Source organism: Vespa crabro, chromosome 5 (assembly GCF_910589235.1).
Source record: "Vespa crabro chromosome 5, iyVesCrab1.2, whole genome shotgun sequence".
Lineage (NCBI taxonomy): Eukaryota > Metazoa > Arthropoda > Insecta > Hymenoptera > Vespidae > Vespa > Vespa crabro.
Window position 1 is genome coordinate 4,942,763 of NC_060959.1, and position 22,500 is coordinate 4,965,262.

Genomic DNA, 22,500 nt, shown 5'->3' on the forward strand with positions numbered 1-22,500 from the left:
CCATTTAAATCGAACATTAAAACCGACGTTAAATCGAAAGTTAAACGCGTTCTTTGTGACAATATCAATTCTTACTTATCTCGAAAACTCCTTTTTCTTTTTTTCTTTCCGAGATAAATCGATCTTACGAATGATCCATCGATCGACGAGTAAAAGCTCACACACATATATATATGAGCTTTTATATATCCTTTTTCTCTCTCTCTCTCTCTCTCCCTCTTCCTCTTTCCCCATTACTCTTTCTCTTTTCTCTTTTCTTTATCGCATATTATGTCCCACTCCATTCCATCGGGAACACGATGTGCTCGCGAGTTGCAAATTGATCATAACGAGATTACTCTGGCTCGTTCGCAGACCGTTTCGATTAAGCACTTGTAATAAATAAAGCAGTGATTTCATAAAAATATTGCGATATCCGGACGGAATTGCGCCAATTAAGCGTCGGAATAAAATTGATAAACATCGTGGCAATACCCTTCCCCTATCTCTCTCCCTCTCTTTCTTTCTCTATCTCTCTTTCTCTCTTTCTCTCTCTCTCTCTCACTCTCTCTCTCTCTCTCTCTCAGTACGAGTTATATATCTACATATACAAATCGTTTTATATTATTGATAAGAGTTAAAAGGGTGCGTTTTTTTTCTTGTTTCTAGTTTTTCATTTTTTTTTATTTATTTATTTTTTTTTTATTTTATTTTCTTCCTTTTTATTTTTTTTTATTTATTTTGTCAATTTCGATTGAAGCCATCGCATTCGAAAAATACTCTCTTGGAAAAGCACTTCGTTGAATTTCCACGCTCCAATAACACTCACGATATTAACTAAAAATGTACGGTGTACTGTGAAAGAGAAAAAGAGAGAGAGAGAGAAAGAGAGAGAGAGAGAGAGAGAGAGAGAGAAAGAGAGAGGGAGAGAGACGAGGAAAAGAAAAAAGAGGAAAGGAAAAGAAATAAAAGAAAAAGAAAAAAAGAGAGACAATTACATTGGCGCAATCTCTTATCTATTCGAGAATTGATTATCATCAATCGAACGTCATTACGTTTTACTTTTATATTTCACTGTTCGTTCGACATAACAGACAGATGTTTTAAAAAAATATTTTCTTACTTCCTTTTGTTTTTCTTTTTTTTTTTTTTTTTGAAGCAATATACGTACCAAAATTATATATGTCGTGATGAGATTTCTATGATTCAAATTTGTAAAATAAAAGTATTTTCGCTGTCTAAGTTAGCTAGACTTAGTCACCTAGATTGTTGTAAAAATGTAAAAATTTGATTGTAAAAATTTAAAAATGTGCTGCTTATTATCTGTTAATTGGAAAATAGAAAATCATTGATATTTTGATATTTACGAAATAACATTTTTTAACGAGCGATCGAATTTTGAAATCGATTCGGAGGATTTGTAGAAAGCACGCTAAACATCGCGCTATCTGTATACACGGAATACAAAACACAGAACACAAAAAGGAAACACAGAACACAGACACACGGAATACAGATCACAAATCACAATTACAGATCACTCAATCAATACATTTCTAGTGTAATTAATTTCACAATTCCTTCCTCCCTTTTCTCTCTCTCTCTCTCTCTCTCTCTCTCTCTCTCATTTTTTTATATTATATATTACATCGTTCCTAAACCCCGATCTTTTTCACTCATTTAAAATTCTCCCATTCTTAACAATTTAATAGCCTAAACTTTAATCTCATATCACGAAGAGAACGTTTCATACAAAGTTTAATCAACGAAATTCACCGCAAAATGATAAGAATTTTTAATTATAAATTACAAAAAAAAAAAAAAACAGAGATTCAAGATTAAACATTTGTATCAATAAATTACTAAAACAAAGAAAAAAAAGAAAAAAAACATCCGTGAGATTTTCATATATCCTTTAACAACGCCATTGACTAACGTGAGGATCAACTAGCTGCTCATTGTCAGTCCTAGGAATCCTCAATGGCGCATCATCGTCATCGTCGTGGTGTATGGTGGTTAGTGACGGTGGTTTCGTCGTGGCGTTGTTGGGTCCACGACAAATAGAGACAATTAAGCGGCTAATATGAGATACTCTCGTCGTATGGCCGTCGTGTGTGCATCTCCCACGGGCTAGTAGAGAGGGATGAAATGGGTAGAAGTGGGTAGAAAGGGGGGGTTGGTGAGGAAGGGAATAGAAGGGACAGGGGGTGGTCGAGTAGGTCGGTCGAAGGGTGGATTCATCGCACAACAATGCTATGCTATTGCAAACACCAGCGGGAAAACCAACAATGCTCCTGCTCCGTTTCCCTTTAACGCTATTCGAGAATCCCTATGTATCTCTCTCTCTCTCTCTCTCTCTGTCTCTCTTGCTTATTGGATGCGCGTGCGTCTGGTAACGCGCACGCACGTTTTCAGAAGACCGATCACAGTGGTCCGGGCCGATCGTGACCACGCATACGCTCCTGAAATCACATTAAACGGGAGTATAAATGCGAGTGAAATAACTCGACTCTCTTTCTTTCTTTTTTCTCTTTCCCTCTCTCTCTCTCTCTCTCTTTTTAATGTCTCTCTTTGTTACCTGGTAGATACAAATATTATAGAAGCTATAATCGATAAAAATATATCTACGAAGTTCTCTTATAAAATGATTTTTCTACATTAAAATATGATTCAGGAAAGAAAATTTTAAGAAGGAACGTCTGATCAAATGAACGTCTTATACTACTGGTTATACGTACTCCTTTAATATATCTATCTATGATAGATACTACTTAAATATAATTGCTTCTATTTCTTATTTTTTCTTGTTTCAAAATTCGATAATTTTAGAATTAATATATTTATTTTAATAATATATTTTCATACGTAATTTCTTTCAGTGATATTGTAAAATTCATATAATTTGAGATGGTTTTTTTTTTTTTTCTTGCGATCATATAATAATAACATCGCGATCATGCAAATATGTTCTAATTCACTCTTTATTCGTCTTTCTTTCTCTCTCTCTTTCTCTCTCTCTCTTTTTCTTTCTCTTTCTTTTTCATACAAGTAACCTTCTTTGATATCGCATAAGCGTTGGGATTGCACAGGAAAACGAACGAAAGCCGCTTGCTCGTGAATCACAAAGCGATTTAATACGCGCTGTCGGCCCAAATAAATGTGGTTTCCGTGAATCGCGATGGTGCATTCCAAACGTAAAGTTTAGTAACAATGAACAGCCGAGTGTGGCGGTGTATGTATGCAACAAACCACTCATAGCCCCGTTACAAAAATAATAATTCTGTATCAAATATGTATAAAGAACGGAATGGCGTGGCGGATGGTGGTTTGTTCTACGCATGACATTGTTTTCGTAAAAAATAATTTTATTTATTTTACTTTCATTTTACCAATGGGAGAAAGACAGAAAGAAAAAGAGAAAGAAAAAGAGAGAGAGAAACAGACAGACAGACAGACAGAAAAACAAATCGACGAAAAGTAAATTGAAATTTTTACAATGAGATCGTTTGGTTAATTGTTAATTAAATTTTAAGAATCAAGATGTTTTAAGTTTTCTCGTTTCATCGACTATACAAAATCAGGATGCTTTTAGAAAGAGATAAACGATCGAAAAGGAGTAAAACTAGAGAGAGAGAGAGAGAGAAAGAGAGAGAGAGAAAGAGAACGAGTATCTAACGAGAAAGTTGGAAGAAGCAAATAGCTAAATCAACGGCCTGCGGGTACCCACGTTGAAAGAGTTCGAAAAAAAAGTGTTGCGAAAGCTTTCCTTTCGACGATACTCATACATACGTACATACATACCTATTATATATATATATATATATATATGTGTGTGTGAATTCTCGCGAGTGCCTTTCGCCTCGTTTTTCAAGCTTACCGTATAATATCATGTGTAATGTGCGACGTTCGTTGAACATTGAAATTGATGCCTTTGATGTGAACGTTAAGAAATAATAAGAACTTGACGTACCTAGCTTTCTCTTTGATCATTGTTAAAGAGATTGGTAATAGTTTTTAAATGTGATTAGCCACATCTCAATCTTTTTCTTTATATATTTCAAATAACATTCTTTCTCCTTTTTCGTTCCCGTTTTTTTTTTTCTTTTATCGATTTAAAACGTCATCGGTTTGAGCGATTGAAAGAAAGAAAGAAAGGAAAACCAAAAAAAAAACAAGAGAAACAAAAAAAAAGAAGAAATAATGAGAAAAGATAGAAAAAAAAAAATATATATATATATATATATATATATATATATATATAAAGAGAAGAAAAGAAAGAAAGAAAAAAAAGAAAAGAAACCGAAAAAGAAAAGAGGAGGATACATTGAAATCATTGCGCATTGGTCCCACGCAAGAGCTTTGAATCTTACTGATGAAACGTATTTCCTTCTCGGTTCCGAAATAAAAGGAGGATTTCGAAACTAATTTCGAAGTGGTCGATTATCTCGCATCTGCGCCCGCGTAACCGAGGCGGTTAGTATTGAAAGGTATTTCCGCTCTTTTTCGAAGCATTCACATCACTCAGGGTGTTGGTCGTTGAGAAAAGCTGCATCTTCGTAAGAAGAAGAAGAAGAAGAAGAGGAAGGAGAAGAAGAAGAAGAAGAAGAAGAAGAAGAAGAGGAAGAGGAAGAAGATACCGGTATAAAGAGAGAGAACGCTGGGAAAAGTGGAAGAGAGGAAGTAGAAGAAGAAAAAGAAGAAGAAGAAGAAAAAGAAGAAGAAGAACGTAAAACGTGTGTAGTTCTCTTCTCTTTCTTCAACAAGTTCAATCTCTCTCTCTCTCTCTCTCTCTCTCTCTCTTTCGTTCTCGACATTTCAATGCAAAAGCATCCTGCCGTAAGGATCGGCGCTGCTTATTTTCCAGGTTCGAACGTTCTCCATTAGTCTCGAACGTTTCTTCGTTTTCTCCTTTTCTACTATCCTCTTTCGTTTATGTACTACTATTTCTCTCTCTCTCTCTCTCTCTCTCTTTCTCTTTCCTTCTTCTTTTTCTAGCGAATATTCTATCGTATGTTTCTCGGTCTTCCTTCCTCCGGTAGGAAATAACCGTGTAGCGTCGTTCTTTCGTCCGAAAGAAAATAAAATAAAAGAAAAGAAAAGAAAAGAAGAGAAAAAGAAAAGGAAAAGAAAATCCTGCATTTGTGTAATACAAGAGAGCGCGCAACAACCCTTGCAGTGGCTTTTCCTGAAGGTTTAAGAATCCAAATCTATCCGTGCTTTCTCTCTCTTTCTCTCTTTCTCTCTTTCTCTCTTTATCCCGTTTTTTCTCGTTTCTCTCTTTCTGTCTTTATGTTGTTTCTCTTTTCTTTCCACATACTTTATTAAACGAATTACGATCGACTAAAACGTACATCCGTTCGAAACTATAATCGAATCGAATCGAACAATCTCACGACGAGATAACCCAAGTTATTCTCGTATATATATATATATATATATATATATATATATATATATATATATATATATATATTTACCGAAGGATATGTCGAGGTGTGAAATAAAAAGAGAAGAAAAGAAAAAGAAAAAGAAAGAGATGGAAGTTCTTATCTATACTTTAAAATAATATAATAGAATTGATAACGGGGATGATCTCGTCTTTTCGTTCGAAAATCGTAACGGAGTAAGTTTTCTATCCTGACCCTTTCACCTTCCTCTCTCTTTTCCTCTTCTTCTTTCTTTTCCCATCTCTTCGCATTTCCTAAGCCGCTTCAACGTGTTTTGCATCATCGAGCATAGTGGTTTAAACAGTTCGACGTAAGAACGATAGGATGGGATATGTTTTGCTCCTCTGGAAGGACAAAATATATATATATATATATATATATATAGTATTTATTCGTAGAATTCGCATTAACGAACGTATCGTAGTCGCGAGAAACTTCTCGAGACTTTGCGTCTAGCATCAACGAGCTTCGCTGTTTTAGTATTAACTGGTCACCGTTCGCTTATCATTTCATTATTAACAACGTCTAACTCTCAACGTCGTATTATAGTTAATGTCAAAATTTAGATACGTTCCTGGATGCACGAATAGTTTAAGGAGTTTAAAAAGATCAGAGAGGTGTCGCTCGCTTGCCTGTTTACTACCGACAACTTTCGTTCGAAAAGTCTATCTCCCTCTCTCTCTCTTCATCCTCGTCATTTTCTTCTTCTTCTTCTTCTTCTTCTTCCTTCTCCCCTTCTTCTTCTCTTCCTCCTCTCCATCCTCTTTTACCTTATCTCCCCCCGTTTTTTTTACGGCAATTTCCGCGATGTAACTCCGGAAGTTGCGGTAACGCGGCAGGAGTAAGGACGTAATATAACTCGCGATGAAATTAATCCCCGAAGGGGCAACTTTTTAATTAGTATCTCGTAGAGAAGGGCCTCCTTCGCTTACCTTAATCGTCGATAAATTTTCTCACCGGGTGCACTTTCGTTTGGAGAACGTCAAAAATAACGTTTATTTCTTCCTTTGGTTTCCCTCTCTCTCCCTCCTCTCTCTCTCTCTCTCTCTCTCTCTCTCTCTTTTCCTCTCTTTTTCTTTCTCTTTCGTCCAGATGAAATATATGACGGTATGCGGATTACTTCGATTTCTACCACGTATCTCGCGTGCTTTTGTAACGCGATAGGTTTTTAGCTTTATGCCAATGCCTGTAGCCAGCTAAAATATCGCGTTACTAAATTCTCCCTTTTCTCCCTTCCTCCTACCCCTCCCATTCTCTCCTACCCCTTATCACCTACCCTCGTCCGTTGTACACTCTTTCTCTCTTTCGTTTCGTACGCAACGTGCATTTTTTCCCCCTTTTTTACCTTCTGCTTTCTCTTTACTGTAACGCAATACGAAAACGCGCGATAGGATACGTCTAATTTAATGGCCGACTGAATTTTCATTTGAGAAAATCTCTTTCGTCTAATTTAATGTCTTTCTCTCTCTCTCCGTCTGTATATATATGTGTGTGTGTGTGTGTGTGTGTGTGTGTGTGTGTGTGTGTGCCAGAAAAGTAAACTCAGAAAGAGAGAGAGCGAGAGAGAGAGAAAGAGAGAGAGAGAAATTTCTCTGAACAATTTATTTGAGCAGGAAATTTCCAAATGACAAATTCATCGAGACGAATCTAAGAATAATTTAAACTTCTAGATGATCTAGTTTTAAAACCATTGTCCCTATTAATATTGCATATTTCACGTCGAAAGATCATTTTAAATTTAGATCTATGCCATTTCGATTATCGTATTAAATATTCTTTGTCGCGATAAATCCTATTTATTCTTATTTCTATCGTCTACGAAATCTGTATATATATACATACACATGTGGTGTGTATGTATATATACATATACACATATGCATACGCATATATATACATTTAGTTTCAAAGTAGATATTAAAATATGATATACGAGGAATTGTATAATTTTACTACGATCTTTTTATAGTGATAACTGTTTCAATGATATTTATCGTGAAACCATTAGAAACGTTAAAGATTCTTATCTTACTGCGGGAAAAGGCCTCCGTAAATATCGTAGATATACATACATATGTATAATTAACGCTTGACGCATGCGTTTACGATGTAGGATAGGTACGTAGGTAGGTAGATATGATTAGATGATAATGCATGGAAATGTCGCTTCTGCTTTGCGGCCTATGTTTCTCTCTCTCTCTCTCTCTCTCTCTCTCTCTCTCTCTCTCTCTCTCTCTCTCTTGTGCGTCATTAGTGCGGAGCACGGAGTGGCGTGCGTATTTACGCACTAGAGAAATCAATAAACCATGTCCGGGAACGGTTTAGGGAAGCACCTTGTTGGTAGATACCATTCCAGAGGGCGCCGAATGGAGCGAACAAGGAAGAGAGAGAGAGAGAGATAGAGAGAGAGAGAGAGAAAGAGAGAGAAAGAGGGTGAGAGAGAGAGAAAGGAGTTGAGGGGGACAGTTGGATCACCTTTACACGCTATCGGGCTATTAGACAGTGCAAACAGAATTACTCTCCTCGATCGGCAATTTGGATCGAGTGAACAATCGAAGTTGAATCATGCTACTCGTTTACTACTCCTTTTCGCGGTTCGCTTTTCTTTTCAATTCGTTCGAAAAAGGAGGTCAAATATTTCAAGCCCGAACGATTTTCCCCAATTTCTTCCTGAGTTTATCTATCCTCCCTCGTATTTTATTAAAGCGTTCCTCTCTTTCTTTTTTTTTCTTTTCTTTTCTTTTCTTTTTTTTTTCTTTCTTTTTCTCTTTTTCTCTTTCTCTCGTTTCTTCTTTTTCTTTTCGCTCTTCTTTTTTTTTTCCACAATAAAATGTACTACGTGTATAAGAGTGGAAGTATTATAGAGAGAAGGAAAATAATCATCTCCATTTCTATCTATCTTTTTCTCTCATAATACAAACGTCTTATTAATCGTCATACTGAAAGGCATATCCGATCGAGCGCGAAGATTATCGAAAGGAGCTTGGGAATTCTAACGGGGCATCTCGTTAAAACGTGAATACTCGACTTCACGTAAGTGAGCTCTGCCGATCGACAGTTAAATAAATAAGACGATATCGATGGGAATCGTTGGCACATGAATATTGATGATGAAGAAGAAGATCGTCAATGCCTGACGATACGAACAATAAATTTCGTTGATGACATCGTTCGTCTGAATTTAACGTCTGTTTTCTTCGTTGAGTAGATAATGGATAGGCGAAAATAGAAAAAAAAAAAATAAAAAAGAGAAGAAAAGGAAAAAAAAAAGAGAGAGAGAAAAAACAACAAAAGGAACGAAAATGAAAAAGGGAAAAAAAAACGTAAAATGATTCGCGTCCCAGTTCCAGACAATTATCTCTACTTAATATAAGGGAAAGTTCTCGTCCTTGTTTGGCCATATAGAACGCGACTCGTTAAAAGAGGACAAATTTTTTTTCGGTTCGATTCTCGGGAACGATAGAACGCTCCTCGAGCGATTTTAAACGCATCGTCGGACAACTATTAGCCATTGCCGTGAACCATTCAACCCTGACATTCGAAAAGGAATCGATGGAGATCGGGTAAGCCTAGATTTCGATGTCGTACTACCACAATGTAATACACCTACTATGTGAGAAGATTAACGAGGCTTTGTAGTTATCATCGTCACGGTTTTCTATCGTACTCTTTCTTCTCTCTTTTTCCCCACCTCTTTTTATTGTCTCTTTTCTCCTTTTTTCTTTTTTTTCCTTTTTTGTTTTTTTTTTGTTTTTCCCCTCCTCCTAATCTCAGAGATCGCATAACTGTCGTTGAAAAGCGTTTTTGATATTTTATAGAAAGAATTTTAGGTGGATTACGCGGAACGAGAAAGAGCGAGTAAAAAAAAAAAAAAGAAAAAGAGAGAGAGAGAGAGAGAGAGAAAAGCAAAAAAAAGAAAAAAAGAAAATCGGAAAAGAGAAGAAAAAATTCCTCTCGTTTTGCTATCGTCCTTCTCCCATTACTTTTTTTTTCTTACTCCTTTAATTTTTGTTTCCGAATCACGATGAATTGTATTATAACATATATTCGTTATCGTCGTTTTCTTTCTAGCTACTCTCTCTCTCTCTCTCTCTCTCTCTCTCTCTCTCTCTCTTTCTCTCTCTCTCTTTCTCTCACTCTTTATTTTTTCCCTACCTTTTAGTATTATTTTTTCATCGTTGCAAACGTATATCCTCACTCTTCCCCCCTCGTCCTTGCTCGTCACGAGAGAACGTTATTATCGCGAACGCCGATAAAGCACGGTATCGATGTTACGAAGATCGTGCCGGTAGATAAATGACTACGCGCGCCTCGTCATGATTTATTTACGCGGTCGCGTTGCGACAAAAGCTCATCGACCTGCATGCTTGCTTGCTTGCTTCCCTGCCTGCCTGCCTGCCTGCCCGCTCCTACCTGCCGGTCGTTCATTCGTTCATTCGTTCATTCGTTCATTCGTTCATTCGTTCGTTCGTTCGTTCATTCGTTCGTTGGTTCGTTCATTCGTTCGTTCGTTCGTTCGTTCGTTCGTTCGTTCGTTCGTTCGTTCGTTATTGAGCTTGCAAATCGACGAAGCATCGTAGGTACTTTTCCGCTTATCCGTTGACGATCGTGTGCGGCTCGTCGGCGAAATTCCGCTCGTTGTTTTCCCATCGTGGCTTTGCGAACCTCGATTATTAGTATTTTCTTTTTTTTTTCTTTTTTTTTCTATTCTTTTTTCTTCTTTTTCTTTTTCTCTTTTTCTTACACTCCTTTTCGTTTGTATCCTTAACCATCGCATTTTGCAAAATGCAGATATATATATATATATATATATATATATATATATATATATATATATATATATATGTTCAATGCGTCTGATTTCGAGTTAATGTTTTTTTTTTCTTTTTTTATTAGATTCGTTTTAGTCGTCTCTCTCTCTCTCTCTTTCTCTCTCTCCCTTTCTTCCTCTTGTTCAACGTGAAACGTTGTAGAACGAGGAAGAAAAATTGACATGGCAAAATTGCGAAAAGAATTTCTCTTGTCTTTCGTGTTTCTTACGATCGATGCGACGATACCGTTGAGTAACGATAATAAAACGAGAGAAGACAAGCCGTCGAGCTTTTTCTTTCTTTCTATCTCTCCTTCTCCCTCTCTCTCTCTCTCTCTCTCTCTCTCTCTCTCTCTCTCTCTCTCTGTGTATATATATATATATCTTCTTCTTTTTCTGCAAGTATCTAAACCGACGTAAATCGATATTCGCAGTTTTTTCTTTTTTTTTTTAATGATCCCAGTTGTAAGCAGACATTCTCGTAAACTGACTGACTATTCTTCTAAACTGAAAAGAATAAGTCGAAAAACAAGAAGAAGAAGAAGAAGAAGAAAAATAAAAAGAAAGAAGAGAAAAGCGCAAAAATAAAGATTTATTTATTTTCAATTATTTTGAAATAATCCGAGTAAAAAGGGAAGAGGTAAGGAGACACGTTAATACATTAATGTACTTTTGGAAAATCACTTGGTTAGGTTAACGAGGATCGGAATCGTTCGGCGTGAAAGCCACGAGAACGTTCTCTAATTTGTAGAAAAGCCTTTTAGAAAGGAATTGGATCGATCGGGAAAGAGTTTTGAGCGGGTAGCGTTGCCGCGAGCAGCATTTAACTGTGGCTAAAGCTATTTGTGGCTACGAAATGTAAGACAGAGAAGAGGAAGGATTTAGAGAGTGGTCCTCGTGCCTTCGTTTCCACGATAGTTTCGTAAATGTGATCGTAGAAACGACAACGACGACGAAGACGAAAACGAAGAAGACGAGGATGAAGACGAGGACGAGGAGTCAGGACAAATCGTCTTTGGCTATGCAGTTGAACTCGTGTTTGGTTGCTTGTGTTAGTGGTGTAGTAGTATGATCAGAACATGCAGAAACTTCACGACTCTCTGAATTGCAAATGACGGACGAAAGCACGGACGCGACGTGCACGCGCTACTCGTCTAAGGATGTTTGCTCGTTTGTTTTATAATCGACAAGAGGTTGTACTAACTTCTTCGTATTTTCTCTCGATAAAGCATACTTTCTTTATTAATATTAAAAATTCCTTCAAATGGTTTCGTCCAACAAATATATATACATATATATACATATATATATATATATATATATATATATATATATATTTCATAAAACCGTTTCTATTTTTATAAAACTTTTCAAGAATCATATTGTGAAAGCAATGGCAAGTTTTACAAATATTCCAACAAATATATAATATAATAAATAATTACATATATATATATATATATATATATATATATATATACATATATACATATATATAACCCTGTCGAGAAATTGAAGTAAATAACTCAACACTAATTCAGCATAATATATAATTTATTTATGCCTTCTTTTTCATTTCTTTGTATTTGTACTTAATTTTAACAAAAGCGGGTAAGTAATTCGTATAATAAGTATTATTTTTACTTTTAATATGATTATTATTATTATTATTATTATTATTATTATTATTACTATTATATAATACGTGATATATTAACGTTTCGCAATATAAAAGAGACCTGAGAAACGTATTATAAAAATTATTAAACGTCCAATTTAAAAAGCATCACGTTCTCAAGAAGGATCCGGTTGGATCTTAAGTACTCGATCAAAGATCTTCGTTTTTTTTTTTCAACCTCGAACCAATTCAAGCCAATTTCTATTTTATTTTGATTCATGATCGGAAGTTTATATTTCCATTTACGATTTACGTATTTATTGATATCGTTTTGCTACTTGACGATCGATTTAATTTATCGCAAAACAATTGTGGTTGAAATATGAACGGCAATTGAAAGAGTATTTCTCTCTCTCTTTCTCTCTCTCTTTTCCTCTCTCTCTCTCCTTTTTTTCTGTCTCTCTCGCTTATTTTAACTTGAGACCGTGCTCGATAGTCCTGGAAAACGGCTCGGCACTTTGCGACGGTAACGAGAAAAATTGGGTCAACGAGATTACGTTCTTTTCCGTCGCAACGACTCCCCTCTATAATAACCCTCACTTAGCTACTATATAGCATATATATTCATACATACATACATAGACATAAATACATAGATACATACACGTACTACGTACGTATGTACTTATGTACTTACGTACGTTAAGAGCATTTATCCATTTCTCCCTCGCTCGATTTCTTTTCACTTCTATCAAATGAATTTGAAAAGACAGAAATATATAATACATAATTATGTACGTACGTATGTAGATACATACCTACATACATACATACATACATACATACATTCTCTATAAAAAAAAAATCATGATGTTGACTGTTACAATTAACGCGTGAGATCGTGCATTTTTCAACGTCGATTTATGCAATATCCTGCGTAGTCTCAATCGTCGCAATTTTTCTACGAGTGTTCTTAAAAGAAGAAAGAGAGAAAGAGTGTGAGAGAGAGAGAGAGAGAGTGAAAGAGAGAGTTAAATATAAATATATATATATATATATATATATATATATATATATATATATATACTATACGTTCGTTCCAAAGGTGAAACGATGCTCGATGTAAAAATCGAGGAAAGAAAGAAAAATAAAAAAGAGAGAGAAAGAGAGAGAGATGAAAATAATAAAAATGAGGTAAAAAAGCTGTGGTCGAGAGAACAACGCGAACGTTTTTCTTAAGTTTGCGTTAAAATGAGAGAGAGAGAGAGAGGGGGGGGGGGATAGAGAGAGAGAGAGAGAGAGAGAGAGAGAGAGAGGGAAAGCGAAGAAAATAAAAGGGAGAAGGGAAAAAAAAAGAAAAGAAAACAATAGACCGAGAGAGAAAAATGCAAGCTCGTGGTTTTCAGAGCTCCTTATAAGCGGAAAGTACAGGTTAAACGTGGCTCGCACGCACCGTCCGACTTTCTCTGATAATGTTGGAGTCGAGGTTGCACGCGTGAAAACGCGAGTGTGGCTAACAACGTTCTTACATTCTTACGTGTTAGTCTCTATATATGAGTATGCATGTGTGTGTGTATGTGTGTTTGTGTGTTTGTGTGCGTGTGTAAGCGCAAAACGGAGTTTTCTGCGAGAGTGCTTTGAACGAGCGTTGGAAAGTCCTCAATAACGAGTGCTCCGGCACAGATTTCCTTCCTACCTCACCCACAATTTTCAATTCGAACGTACCTTAACTGGACGTAGCCGCCATTTTAACGCCATTAGAACTTCCGCCTTTTCCATCTCTTCTATTTCTCTCTTTCTTTCTTTCTCTCTCTCTCTCTCTCTCTCTCTCTCTCTCCTGTTTTCTTCTCTTTATTTATCCGTATATACCTACTTATATATCTATTTATATATCTATCTATCTGTCTATTTATCTATTTATTTATTTATTTATTTATTTATTTATTTATTTGTTTGTTTGTTTATTTATTTTATTTTATTTTATTTTATTTTATTTTATTTTATTTTATTTTATTTTTCAACGTCGTTTCTTTGGACGACATTTTCTTTATCCTCGTCTCACGAATATTAAGACGCGACTATTATACCGTAAAACGAATCTATTATCTCATTCGTTCGAACTTCGAATTTCTCTTACGAACGAACGAATCCGTTATTATACAGTCGACGTAATCGACTCGACGGATATTAGAATAGGGAGAGCAGGGCGGAGGTGAGGGGGCGAGCAAAAAGAAAGGGAAGAAGGAATCGATTGGAAGTGATCTAATGTCATTTTTCTTTTTTCTTTTTTTTTCTCTTTGTTTTGTTCTTTTTTTCTTTTTTTTTTTCTTTTCTTTTTTTGTTTTTGCTATCAGAAACATGAACGAGTAGATATTAAAATTGAAACACTACATTTAATGCAAAAATCTAATGCAAAAATCTAATGCAAGAATCTAATGCAAAAATTAGCGAACGTGGTTTGTTAATTGCTCATCCATTTGTTATCTCTTTTCTTACAGCGGGAAGAAAGTGTGGGATGGAAAAAAGGAGAAAAAAAAGGAAAAAGAAAAAGAAAACATGGGATCTACCTTGATTATTCTTTGCTGTTAGCATTTAACCGAATTCGCATTTGCATCGTCGGCAATTATCGGTATTTTCTCAAGATCGCCGAAGAATCTTCTATTTCTTGAGAGAGAGACGGAACGGAATAATTAATTTCTTCGAGTCAATTAGAGCTAATTATCTACCGCGGCAAAAGCTACGAGAAGAAGGGAATCGCTTTTGTATTCTTTCGAAAGCTGTCGATGGTCCTTAGAATGAAATTTTTCTCTTTTTCTTCGTGGAATTAACGGTGATTGGTCACTTTTTGATGTTAAACCTCTTTCTTCCTTCCTTCCTTCCTTCCCTTCCTTTCCTTTCCTTTTTCTCCTTTTTTCTCTGTTTTTTTTCTCTTCCTTCCAAGATAGATCACGACAGACGTAAATACAGACATCGGGGAATCGTTTATTTCTTATTGTCGGTTAAGTTTAATATCTTTCGTATCGTAATAAGATATCGTAAAGGAACTCTCTCTCTCTCTCTCTCTCTCTCTCTCTCTCTCTCTCTCTCACACTCTCTCGATTTATTCGTGATGCACCCAGGAGACACTGAGAATTTCTGTATCGCGACACCTTCGCTAGGAAACTTCGCCATATTCTCAAAGCTAATTTACGCGGTATACCTAGAGAATCGACTGGGAAGGTTAGAAATGAGAAAGCTCAAACGAACTCGCGTGCTTCTTATGTCCTTATCGCACGCTACATCGTTACCTTCCATCTCTCTCTCTCTCTCTCTCTCTCTCTCTCTCTCTCTCTCTCTCTCTCTCTCTCTCTCTCTCTCTCTCTTTCTCTCATTCTGTTAATCATTCTTCGCATGTTTGCACCCATACTAGGCCTTCTATACAAACGTGAGTACGGCACGGTAGCATTTGTACACGCCGAAAAGACAAACTACGAAACGCAATAGAGAACGAAAGAGAGAAAGAGATAGAGAGAGAGAGAGAGAGGGGGAGACTATAAGTCCAAGTAGTATCGCGTAGCTACTTAAAAGTTTTCAAACTTGTCTTGTCCTTACTAGTTGGCACCTAGCTTACTTAGCCTCCGGTCTACGATTTCTCTTCTACCTTCTGCTACTCCCAGTAGACTCCTTTCTCCTAAGTCCCCTTCCCTTCTCAGTCAAGCGCAAACCATTCTGTCGCCTCTCTCCTAGTCTTCTCTGTACCACTTCGTGAGTCACCTTCTCTCTCTCTCTCTCTCTCTCTCTCTCTCTCTCTCTCTCTCTCTCTATTTCTTCTTCTTCTTCTCTCCTTTTCTCTGAACGTAGCTTAAGTCGAAGTTTACCTTTGTCTTGTCCGTCAGTCCGATATCCTTCCGGGCTATTGCTACAACTACTTTAGCTGCAGTAATAGTGGTTGCACCGATGATGGCGGGCTTTACCGCATTGAAAGTTTTCAATCTTGGAAGGAAGCAAGGAAGCGAGATTAACGTGTTTAGGCTTTTAATGATCTTCGGGTAATACTTTTAATTCGTTTCTTTTATTTAATAAGAAAACTCATTCACATTCGCATATTTATGTTCTACCTAAGTATTTACCTATACTTGTGTGTATATATTTGTGTATATATGTGTATATATATATATATATATATATATCTTACAAAGACTCCCTTCTCTTTCATTCTCGAGGGATATCTCTAAGATAGAAGATAAAAAAACGAGTTGAGATGGAGAATACTTTGTGTGTTTAACATATAAGAGAGGTATTATATCATTTACATCTTAGCTGAATTTTATTGTTGTTGTTGTTATTGTTACAGGAAAGAAGGTTGCTATAGGTGTATGGTCATGCACGAGAAACATCCAAACGTATTGCAGTACAAAGAAAGTAAGTTAAAACCAACGATATAAAATGATTTAATTTTCATTCTTATTTCCTAATACATAATATATTTCTCTGTTATACATCTAAAATGACGTATTTATATGTTTTCAGCTTATTGCACGATCGAATCGCCGGAACCAAGTCTTGAGATTATTTGCAGTTACCTAACAAGCGATGCCATTTTGATCTCCCTATTTCGAACGGGAGCAGCACCCTTACCCTGTCCTATAAAGGGACCTTTGGAGTTCACTTACAGTCAGGGAGACGGCGAATGTAATTGGCCACTCTCCCGTGCCGAAGTTTGCACGCAAGAGTCCCGTTTGCTTTTGCGTTATCAGGCTTGCGCCAATGTCCGTTCCTCCGAAAGCGTAGGTCAGTTCTTTCTTTTTTTCATTTTTCATTTCTCGATCGAGAGTAGTTATCGATTACTTAGAAGAAGGTATTTCTCTCTTTTTCTCTCTCTCTCTCCCTCTCTCCCTCTTTTTATCTCTCTCTATTTATCTCTATCCTTCTCTCTCTTTCTCTCTTTTCTTTCTTTTTATATTTAAAATTATAACGTCGAAACTCAGAGCAAAATTTCCGTCAGTCTCCGTACTCTTTCGCGAACTTTTAAAACTTCAATAATGAAGAGTATGTGTGTATGTGTGTGTAAATGTGTACGAGAAAAAGAGAGAGAGAGAGAGAGAAAGAGAGAGCGAGAAAGAGAGAGGTTGGTAGAGAAGTGCAAACACGTGGCCCTTTTATAGAAAACTTTCCGCGTTGGCCGCAAGCAGGAAAGTATTTAACGTATTCTCGTGTCTCGCGCAGTTATTTCGTCGTATTATTTCGAGCAGGTACCGTCGCTCCTTCTCTTTATCGTACCGGATGGTATAAAGCTCGCGTAAAAGTCCCTTTTGGTAATGAAAAAAGAAAGAAAAGGAAAAGGAAAGGAATAAGAGAGAGAGAGAGAGAGAGAGAGAGAAATAAAAGAAGAAGAAGAAAAAGGATAAGAGAGAATCTTTTTGGAAAAGTGCATCAGTAATTTGCTTGTTTGACATAAGTCTCTTGCGAGTCTTGTAACATAATCAATAAATCTATATCGACGGTCATGATGAATGATTAATGGCCTTGTCAGTTATCATTTGTTGGCGTCTGCCTCCATCGAAATGAATTTGAAAAATAATCATCGATGGACATTGATGCGGCTTGTACCTTCCCGACAAATCAAGAGATAGAAATTGAATATGTTTCTCTCTCTCTCTCTCTCTCTCTCTCTCTCTTTTTCTCTTTCTCACTTCTTCTTCTTCCTTTTTTTTTCTTCAATGAACGTAATCTCGGTTATTATAATTTACATAAAGTCTCACAATAGTTACGCGTACATATAATAATAATAACTCACGTGAGACAAGGATGCAATAATAATCTTTTTATTGTGATAAGATTGTCAGGGTTCCGATTTGTTGGACGTGTTACATTATTTCTCTCTGTATGACAAAATATCTTTAAAATCACGATAAATATAGAATAGGAAAGAGATTCGTATTAATGAAATCGAATTAATCGAAGGAAATAGATGTATCAATTGTTTTTTTTTTTTTTTAATTATCGCCAATTTTTCCTTTAATTTGATTAATTTAACGAACGAATTGGATCGTTGACGTTGACGAATGCGCCGACGTAAAAATTATTATTATTATTATCGTTAATCGAACGAACGTTATTTCGTGTTATTGTAACATTTTTATTCGATAAAAAATCTATATTTATTATCACACATTGTTTTTTAACATTGTTTTGTAATATTGTTTTTTGTCTTCTATTTTTTTTTTTTTCGTTTTTTTTTCTCTTTCTTCTGTTCGTCTAGACGTCCAATTAGAATGTTTGGCGACCTGGAGAGAGGGCAGTACGAATTATATGGTAGCACGTTTGTACGGTGATCGTAAGACGAACGACGAGGAAAGCTACAGGTGTTTTATATACACCAGAGGCTCGAACAACACGTGGCACATGGCACAAAGCGGAGACGCCACTTGTACCGGCCTTCTTAGCATCACGGAGGCTGCAAAGACGTTCAAAATGAAACAGAGTAAGTAAGATTTGAAAAAAATTTTTCTTCCTCGATCTTGACGTTTATTGTTTTCTTTTTTTTTTTGTTTTTTCTTTTTTTCTTGTCAAAGAATTTCCTTGCGCTCGATCATTCAGTCGTAGAAAAATTCCTTGGGAAAAAATATGTCAAAATCATTTTGTATATTACATGTCTCATATATTCTACAAAATACGATACGTAAGACAATATTGAAAATTTTGTAACGTTCGACGTTTAATACATCCGACATGTTTAATCTTTCTAAACGTTTCTTTTTGTATTTTTTTTATATTCTTATTTTTTTTCTTTTTTTTTTTTTTTTCTTTTTTTTTTATTCGACAACTCTATCCTAATTACCCTGTTTTTTATTTTTCAACGTAAATTTTCGTAATAGAAAAATCACTTTTTCAACTCTTCCAAATCTTAATGAACTTACTCGCACGTTGCCGTCGGAAATATTACTCTTGTCTTTGTCACTTGTTAAGACTTTTACGAGGATCTTTACTTCAAAAGTTATACGTACGTCCCAACTTTGAAGCTTTTCAACTTCGTAACACCTTTTTTCGTTAATCTTATACGTTAGCTTTCAGTTAATCTTATACGTAGGTATTCAAGTTTGTCATTTGCGAGATATAAAAAATATTATTCTTCGTTTTTCATTTTAATAATAGATGTCATTGATTTCTCCTGTCTTTTGTCTTCTTCTTTTTTTTTCTTCTTTTTTTTTTATCTAACGAAAAATGTAAAACGGATTTGTTTGATACGATTAAACTTACTTATCTTACTTATCTATCGATTCGACGAGGTCATCGGTCTCGCGAAATAAAACAGGTCGCAGGTCGAGTCAAGTAATCTGTGCGCGTCGTCTCATGCTCGAAGATTGCTTTGTAACTCTCGAAGACTATGATGGATGAAGTCTAGTACGTCTAAGGAAAACTTCATCGAAATTCAAGCAAATGGCCGAGATTGACTTAAAAGCGGTTCAACGTTGTTCCTCATTCTATTATCCGGGAAAATATTTCATCAATTGGCATCTGTTGTAAAATTGGAAACTCTAGAAATGAATTTTAAACGTGCGGAAACGTAGTAGATTACAAAATAACAGAATACACCGATGTATAATAATAATGGAGGAAAATGAGTGCGGAGCACAAGAGAGAGAGAAAGAGAGAGAGAAAGAGACGGAGGACGGAGTAATCAAATTGTAAAATCATCTACAAAATCATTTAAATAAATACATACACAGACATATTCGTGAGTGTGCCCTCCTCTTCTCGCATAGTCGTTTTCCCAACGACGTAATATAAAATTGAATTAATTTATTAAAAAACAAATCTATCAGACCGATCAACGGAACGGGGATGGCCGATCAACAGACAGAAACCTTTTCGAAACTTGGAAAATAAATGTGAGGTAAATGGATGACAAAACTTTGCGGCCGCGTTCGTATAATCGAAATCATTCGTGGAAAATTATTTTCAAAGATAATACAACTTTGCCTTCGTATATCGACAAACGATACTCATATATTTATCTATTTATCTCAAATATGTATTTATAAACCTCATACTCATATATATTATTGCCTTCTATATATAATATAAAAAAAAATATATATATATATACATACATACATCATTATAAAGACGAACAAATATTTCCGTCCGTTCTTTGTTCTATCCTTTCGGACAAGAGATGAATTTGCTTACGGATTAATTCGAAATCTCGATCGAGAATATCTCTAGTCAATCGTAAAGGTGAAATTGAAGTTCTGCTCGGTTTCACCTATATCGACTCGAAGCGAAGATTCGAGTTTCGACGAAGATGCAAGTACATAGACTGACGATGTAGAATGGATGTAGTATTGGAGCATAGCAAAACGGAGCACGTAAACTATGAAGCTGCCTGTGGAAAGCGGTGTAGGATAGAGAGCACGAGAGTACTAGAGTGATCGACACCACCAGCTACTTGGAATATTCTCTAGTATATATACTTCAGTAGACACGTACTACATACGTGTATCACATAATACGCGATATCAAGTCCCTCCACCCCCTTCCCCTATCATTCCTTCTACCATCCATCCCGACCGATCTTCCGGTTCACGATTTTCTTCGACCAAAGATCAAGTTCCACTTGAAGAAGAAAACACGTTCGAACTATACACGTTCCTTCTTTACGTGTCATTGGGCGAATAAAACAACGTTTCGACGTATTACGTTGCTACATACGATAAAATTGTCAAAAAATTGTTATGGACCTTTTGTAATCCCTCGTTTTATTTGATTTCGACGTCGACAAATAGAATAGTAAAGTAAGATTATCTATACCGATCTTCCAAATACCATAGAAACACGCATTCGTGTAATTTTCGTACTGGATTACCCACTTTTTTTCTCTCTCTTTCTCTCTCTTTTCTCAGCTTTCAGCACTGAAAAATCATGGCATTCAATCGTGAAACGTACGATTCACTTTTCTATCTTTCTCTCTCTCTCTCTCTCTCTCTCTCTCTCTCTCTCTCTCTCTCTCTATCTATCTATCTATCTATCTATTTTTCTCTCACGAATTGCCTTCACCAACGGTTTGGCGAGCCGTACGCGTGGCACGGAATTAATATTTCGAAATCGTTGCCGTACGTGGGCCGCAATAAATTCGACTGGAGCGATAAGCAGCTTAAAAATTTTTCATCGGCTCGCAACGGCACCCCGGATGTTTCGTTATCCTCCTCACCCCTCTTTTCTCTCTCTTTCTCTCTCTCTCTATCTCCATCTCTGTTTCTGTCTCTGTCTCTGTCTCTGTCTCTCTTTCGCTCACATCGAGCCCAGTTCTCGGCGTTTCCATTTAAACTTTCCAGAAGGCAGATTAGCCCCGGGATCTCCGGCAACTCCGAAGCTCCTTTCGTTTCCCCTTCCACACGTCGGATGAAGAGCGTATTACTCACACTAACGTCCTTGCTAGCGCAATTCCGTTCGGACGCGCAAATAAACAGAGCTTCTCGTCGCGACAACACAAATACTCCTGGCGTCTTCTAAGCCATCGCGGGATATCATAAGCAAGGGCTCGCGTGAGAAGATGAAAGAAGGAGTAGATAGGAATTAGATGTTCCTTCATCGATATTCTACATATCTCTATTACTTTTATATCAAATAAGTCGTATTATCGTTGAATTTTATCCATTCGATCGATTTATTTATCCGTGTATTGTATTTTGATAGATATACGTGTACGCGCAGATTGCGTGTAATTTTCTTTTTTCTTTCTTTCTTTTTTTTTTTTTTTTTGTTATTGTCATCTTCACATACAGGATGAGCATTGGAAGACGACTGAATGATATGAAACGATAGTAACTTTTACGAACATATGTCGTTTTAATTTTTTTTTATTATCGCTAAGCATTGTACGTCATCATTTTAATCTCCAAAGGGATACTAATATAATCTACAAAAACAATTATAAAAAAAAAAATTGAGAAGATTGAAAATGAAAAAGTTATGATTTTTTCAAACTCTTCGGTCATACAATGGCCACTCTGTATTTTGATCGTTGACATTTTGGATAATGAACGGAAAGAAGGAAACAAGGAAATATTTTGGAAGTATTGAATTATTTATTCTTTTTTTCTTTTTTTTTCTCTCGATGTTGTAACACGAATCCAACGGATCTATCCAATTGGATGAAAATAAAAGAGAACGTTCTTATCTTTCGTTCTTTTTTCTTTTTTTCTTTTTGATTCTTCGTTTTCGTGTATCGATCAATTAAACATTTTTCAATATTTTCGTATTTCAGAATATATGACGGAACGGTGCGCTTACCCTTCATGGGTTGTGGCACCGAAGTCATGGGTGGCGTTGGATCGAATGGCTTCACGTCTCTTAGCCTCGACATACAACCTGACGATTCTCGATCGAAACGAGACTCGATTAGCCTGTCATGCGACGGTACCAATCGAGGATCATCATCATCATTACTCATCGGCGACGCATACTTACGATCAAATGATGTTTGTCGCCAAAGCTACACGTGACTGGTGAGTTCTCATATCCAAATAAAAATCATGATATGCGTACATATAATATATATTTCATTCTTAAAATGTAAATTCAATTCTTTCTCCGGCTTAGCGTCTATTTCAAGGATAATATAAGTGTAAAAGTATTAGGTGAAGGAAAAGTAGATGGAATTA

General features: G+C 36.1%; 1 protein-coding gene across 1 annotated transcript in view; it reads left to right on the forward strand.

The window, feature by feature from the left end:
• The window catches only part of LOC124424053, a 235,413-nt gene that overhangs the window by 182,434 nt on the left and 30,479 nt on the right, over nt 1–22,500 (forward strand). Inside the window, exons 5-8 of the mRNA XM_046962543.1 lie at nt 16,188–16,255; nt 16,364–16,624; nt 18,096–18,317; nt 22,104–22,344. Of these exons, the coding sequence (XP_046818499.1) occupies nt 16,188–16,255; nt 16,364–16,624; nt 18,096–18,317; nt 22,104–22,344 (792 nt within the window). The remainder of the gene's footprint in view (nt 1–16,187; nt 16,256–16,363; nt 16,625–18,095; nt 18,318–22,103; nt 22,345–22,500) is intronic.